The 6,473-nt window shown below is 41.0% G+C and overlaps 1 protein-coding gene across 1 annotated transcript in view; it reads right to left on the bottom strand.

Moving 5' to 3' along the window:
• LOC116705992 (uncharacterized) overlaps positions 1-5,400 on the bottom strand; it is a 10,644-nt gene extending 5,244 nt beyond the window's left edge. The window contains exons 1-2 of the mRNA XM_032542485.1: positions 5,356-5,400; positions 2,790-3,054 (exon numbers count right to left, since the gene is read on the bottom strand). Of these exons, the coding sequence (XP_032398376.1) occupies positions 2,790-3,045 (256 nt within the window). The 5' untranslated portion in view covers positions 3,046-3,054; positions 5,356-5,400. The remainder of the gene's footprint in view (positions 1-2,789; positions 3,055-5,355) is intronic.
• Between the last annotated feature and the right edge of the window lie 1,073 nt (positions 5,401-6,473).

Here is a 6,473-nt window from a genome sequence, read left to right as displayed (position 1 = left end):
CACCTTTCTAAGCAGCCATGTCCTAAAGATGATATTTTTTTGTTAATGGAGAATAAGCAGTGCTCCAGACATTCAAGACTGGATAGATGCACTGCGTACACTGAATATAATTGATGGAGATCTGAAATAGAAAAATGTATGGTAAAAAGAAAATGATAAGTTCTTGAAGACTTACGTGTCTGCTGACGGGGAAGGTTCGGCAGGAAGAAGTCAACTGGTCTGCTGAGTTCTGTTGTACTCACCACAAGTCAGCTGTCTTTATATAGAGAGATGCTCTGGCTTATTGTGCAATCGTTATCTGTGAGGAGTCATATTCCAGGGAATACATTATTTTATAGTATTTTCACGCACGCACGCACGCATGCACAGAGTTTGTGGAAGTCACACTTAGAAAACACACAACACACACCAACACCACACAAAACACACAACACCACCACACACACACACACACACACACACACACACACACACACACACACACACACACCCACACACACACACACACCACAAAACACACACATTGACCTCTTAAGGGTCCAGGTCTTTACAGAATCTTATCCTGAGGATGAGATTATCTGGCTTTGAGTGTGTTTCATTCTTTTAAAGTTCTTTCCGGTCTTTGAATGGTGTTAGAGTTAAATTCACAAAATAATAAAACTGATATGAATACACACACTCGTGGTACGTTCTCTTATTCTTACTAAGTCTATGAACCTTTTTTCCAAGAGAGATTGTTTATGATGCTTGAGAAAGAATTTAAAAGGCTATGACTGTTTCCTACAGGGATAAGACTCACTGAACATTGATTATCCATAGTTTTGTATCCTCTCACAGATCAGACAGTACAACACATATATTAAAATATATTACTGTGGCTGACAACTTGTGTGTACAAGCCAATGAGGCTGCAGTTTTCCTCCCACTTGAGCCAAACCCTTTTCTGCCGCCAGGTGTCAGTGTTTCCTCTGCTCCTCACCCCCGAACAATATCTACAGGACATGACAGTAGAGGTCATTTGGTGCCTTTGAGGATGCAGAGAGAGAGAGCGAGACAGTGCATGGCCTTCATTAAAAGACTGTGGCTGCACCAGGAGAATGTGTAGCAACGGGGACAGGAACCAGAAGGTAATTATTGTGAGGTAGCAGACATCTCAGATCTGTGACTAGGATGTCAAGTTTAAAAAGAGCTGGCAGCTACTCTCTCTGTTTTACTCTTTCCCCTCGTGTGAGTCATTGTGAGTCTTTGTTCATCGTGTCCCTTTGTCAGCTGTCACCATCAGTCCAAAAAATGTAAAAATAACAGACAGAAAGCTGGTTTCAGCTGTGTGCAGTGACACTAGGGTCTGGGGGTAGTTCTGTTAAATGGCTTTCAGTACAGTGTGATGGAGGCTGTTGGAGCGATGGGTGTTCCTACGTGGGTTATGTACAAGAATGAGGGGTGGGGTGTGGGGGGGGGAGAGGGATTGCAGTGTTTCTTTGCGAGAGCAGCCCCACCCTCTCCCTGGCCCTGCTTCCTCTGGCTGCCATTGTGGCTGGGCAGACAGTCTGCTACCATTCATTCTGCCTGCACTCTTACACTGGGATTTGCTTCCCTGGCATGGAACTAGTTAAAGGACGTATACCAAAGCATGTTTGTTGAATGTTTGATTGGTTTTAACACCACACTATCAGACAGACACACACCTTCACCCTTCACACTCGTATCATGCATAGAATAGACAATAGATGTCTCTTAAAGGTTTTTGATTTCACAAACGCTTCCGACTTCATTTGGGAGAAATGGGCTGTTCCTAAAATTGTTTGGAAACAGTGGGTTTGTCCATCCATCCCATTTTGTAAAGATCCCAGGACTCTTCACAGACGTTCGCTTTGACTCAAGGATGAACTGATTCGACTTTTTCTTTATGCATTTTCTTTATTATTTATCTTGACAGTCACACAGTGTTGCGAAAGAAAAAAAATAAAACCACAAATTAAAAACAACAAAAAATGATTTAAAAAAGGATAAGTTCGAGAAGGAGCAGGCGGAAGCATACAGCTAATCAAAGGTCAAAGGTTAAGGTTACTGTGAAGGAAATGTGAAATAAATCGTCACCAAAACTATTTCTAACATTGTGAGAATTAGTTTTCCATCTCAGTGAGAAGGGTTCCTCAGCCTTTCACTGGTAGAAACACAGGTACTCAGTGAAGCCATTGTTGCCTGAGTTATATTTCTGTCGATAACAGTGACACCAGCCGTCTTATACTCCTGAACAGCATCCGTGTTGAGAAGCAGGGTGATGGCCTTGATGGGATTGTTGCTTCCCTGTTTCTTGTACCACAGGTACACATTGTTACCTTGGGTCCCCTCGTTGAGGTCAACGCTCACTGAGGTGTAATGTTGCTGCTTAAGGGTCTGATAGTGAAAATCATTAGTTGAGACTTTCAGATCTCTAAGTGCACGCTGGGAGTCGGTGGTCTGGCGGTACCAGATGAAGACATAGGCTCCATCTGCACCTCTGTTAGTATCCTCATCCACGCGGATGTAACCTTCCAGAAAGTACTCTGTGTCGGATCGGTAAGAATCGGAGGCACTGACATCACAGATGTAGGTTTGTTTCTCTCTCTTCACCCAGGCGTTGATCCAGTTCCCCCCAACCCCGCGGTTCAGATCACAGGCCAGTCTCTCCCAGTCTTGGAGAAACTTGTGAGCTTCACTTTTTGCATCTGTAGTCACATCAATCTCCACGATGGGAGTATGGTACTCTCCGGACCCTCTGAAGTACCAAAGGTAAAGGTAACACCCACCTGATCCAGCATTGAGATCTTTGTCGATCTTTGTGTACCCTGCATTGATCAATCCAACACCCATGTCATCGTTGAATGTAACTTGAAGTCCGGTGATTGGTGCTGAGCGGGATTCTTTTTTGTACCAAATATAGATGAACTTTCCGCCTGCTCCTTTGTTCAGATCAACATCGATTTTCTTGAAGCCTTGTGATTGAAGAAAAATCTCCTCAGCTTCATCGAGGGACACGTCAAGTTGTGTGACGTAGGTGGTCATTGTGGGGAACTGCAGTAGAAAAACAAATCACGAGTAAACAGAATATGACAAGTTAGCAACATAATCATCAACATCAAAGTCTCATTGTGCAATCACTGCTTCTAAGGTGAGCATTTAGTCGGTTAAACACATTATTAGAGATTATTGTTCTTTTTGGCCTAGCAAACTTTGTAGTTTTTTCATATGCTGTTGCAATAACTAGTAACATTAGAAAAAATACAGTAGGCTATATGCCAATGTTGTTTTCAATTAAAAAAAAACATTTGCACAAAGCAAGGATTTAAATTGAATTAAATTGTGCAGGCTTAAATCTGGATTTGTTATGTTTGGGCTATGTGGATTCAAGAATGCCTGGATGCATCGGTGTGTGCATAATACACAAACCGGATTGATACCATTTGACAAACAAAATCAGCAAATAAAATATATCAAGGTGAGACATCCTTTCTCTGAGCACTTATCAAACTGTTACTGTTACCACTGTTGGCAGTGCCCTACCTCAGCTGATGACAACATCTTTCTATTAATGCACCCTCCTGTGCATCTGTTCTAAATATAAAATGATGTTATCATAAAGGAGATAGCAATAATACCAGTAATATGAATAGAACAGTCTTTTTTTAGTTATATTAAACCGGAATTACTTTACATCTTACACTATATACCCCTAACCCTATTTTAATCTATCACTCTCTGCCATCTGTGATGTCTGACTGACTGACAGTGCACTAGATTGTGTATTCTTTTTTTCTGTTTTGTGGCGGGTAGCCACCACTAAAATGTGTGTTACCAGTAGTGACGGCCAAATGAAGCTCGGTGAACAAGTGTCTTATTTTCTGAGCCCACTGGATGGCGCCCTTGGTTTGGAGATAGCCTAAGCGTTGCGATTTAGGGGATTCTCAGCCCTTTGTTGAACAGAGAGCGCCATCTAGTGGCTCAGAAAATAAGAACCTGGTTCACAAAGCTTCATTTGGTCATCACTGTTGCCATCACAGGTCGCTGATCTGTGGTTTCTGAGAAAACCCATTAACAGAACAAAACAGGGTAAAGTTTTGATGAACACAAGATGTTCCTGAAGACGTTCTTAGTTGGAGGTCCCCTGATGACATAAGAGAGCATAGGCCTGACTTAACCCCTGGAGCCAAGTGAAGTAAAGTTCCAGTTATTACCCACTAAGCTTCTCAAATCCAAAACTGTATCTTTCAACAGATGCACAGCAGAAATACAGTAGCTTATTACATTTGTGCTTTTCTAAAAATGGCATTTACCTGCTGGCCTTTCCCCCAGCCAACCTCTTCAAGTCACAACAATAGCATAATTCGAAAGCACATTGACACATCAGATTACAGGTTACCTAATCAGAGTAAGTGATTTTTTTCTAAGCAGGCACACATCACCTTTGTTTGCTGTCAGCTAAAACAGAGCTTTGATTACCAAGCATGTTGGGGGGCTCTGTCTGTAGTCCACATCACCCCAGTTTGGGACAGTGGGTCCACAAACTCAGCACTGAGTATACCGGTGTCATTGTACTGATGGTGGATCTCTCATTTTAAACCCAGAGATATGGTGTGGTCTAAACTACAACAGCAGGATCTTAGCAGTAATTAGTTGGTGTTCAGATTTGTTTCTTTGATTTGTTGTATGTTGGAAACAGTTTCACGATAGATTAGAATTAGAATATTTAAAGAGAAGAAGAAGTTGTAATCGTGTTGTCATCAGGAGGGATGTGATATTGATTGATATAATCTAGAAACTGATTTTTCAATATGTTAAATATGTTTATGTAATATTGTAAAAAGTACTTATATTTTTTGGGGGGGGATTCTTGATGTAAACATTAACCTGGTGTATTATTAACCCTTGTGTTGTCTTTCCGTCAAAATTGAAAATCCATAATTTTGTTGACGCTTTTTATCAATTTTTTTAACTTTTTCTTACGTTTTTGTCCCTTTTTAATGTTTGTGCATGTTTTTTTTTTTTTAAGTTTAACACTACGTAACATTACCTTATTAACTTTAGTTTTACAGTTATTTTTGGAATTTATGGTCAATAAACCTCATTTATAGGAAATTATACCTAATGTTTGAGTTAGAAAAGCAGAAATGAGGAATTTTTTTAGACTAAAATTAAAGGAATGGATGTCGATGATAATCACAGACTGGAATATGTCAACTTTTACTCAATACTATTTCAAAACCACTTCTCCAGACATCAGACTGGATAGATGCACTGCGTACACTGAAATAATTGAGGAGATCTGAAATAGAAAAATGTATGGTAAAAAGAATTGATAAGTTCTTGAAGACTTACGTGTCTGCTGACGTGAAGGTTCGGCAGGAAAGTCAGCTGCTGAGTTCTGTTGTACTCACCCAAGTCGCTGTCTTTATATAGAGAGATGCTCTGGCTTATTGTGCATCGTGTCTGTGATGAGTCATATTCCAGGGAATCCATCATTTTACAGTATTTTCACGCCACGCAGCAGTTTGTGGAAGTCACACATCAGTACACACACAACACACACACACACACACACACACACCACACACACACACACACAGCCATATTGACCTCTAAAGGGTCACAGGTCTTTACAGAATGTGTCCAGGGACTAGATTATCGGAGCTTTTGAGTGTTGTCTTCTTCTTTTAAAGTTCTTTCCAGTCTTGAACTTAAATGGCGTCAAATTAAAAAATAATACAACTGATATGATCACACACTCGTGGTACGTTCTCTTATCATACTAAGTCTATGAACCTTTTTTTCCAAGAGAGATTGTTTATGCTTGAGAAAGTATTTAAAGGCTATGACTGTTTCCTACAGGGTTAAGACTCACTGAACATTGATATCCATAGTTTTGTATCCTCACAGATCAGACAGTCAACCATATATTAAAAATATTACTGTGGCTGACAACTTGTGTGTACAAGCCAATGAGGCTGCAGTTTTCCTCCCACTTGAGCCAAACCCTTTTCTGCCGCCAGGTGTCAGTGTTTCCTCTGCTCCTCACCCCCGAACAATATCTACAGGACATGACAGTAGAGGTCATTTGGTGCCTTTGAGGATGCAGAGAGAGAGAGCGAGACAGTGCATGGCCTTCATTAAAAGACTGTGGCTGCACCAGGAGAATGTGTAGCAACGGGGACAGGAACCAGAAGGTAATTATTGTGAGGTAGCAGACATCTCAGATCTGTGACTAGGATGTCAAGTTTAAAAAGAGCTGGCAGCTACTCTCTCTGTTTTACTCTTTCCCCTCGTTGTGAGTCATTGTGAGTCTTTGTCTCATCTGTGTCCCTTTGCTCAGCTGTCACCATCAGTCCAAAAAAATGTAAAAATATACAGACAGAAAGCTGGTTTCAGCTGTGTGCAGTGACAACTAGGAGTCTGCGGGGTAGTTCTGTTAAATGGCTCTTCAGTACAGTGTGATGGAG

Source organism: Etheostoma spectabile, chromosome 18, assembly GCF_008692095.1.
Source record: "Etheostoma spectabile isolate EspeVRDwgs_2016 chromosome 18, UIUC_Espe_1.0, whole genome shotgun sequence".
NCBI classification, from domain to species: Eukaryota; Metazoa; Chordata; class Actinopteri; order Perciformes; family Percidae; genus Etheostoma; species Etheostoma spectabile.
The sequence above is the reverse complement of the archived record's forward strand: the minus strand, read 5'-3'. Positions and strand labels throughout refer to the sequence as shown.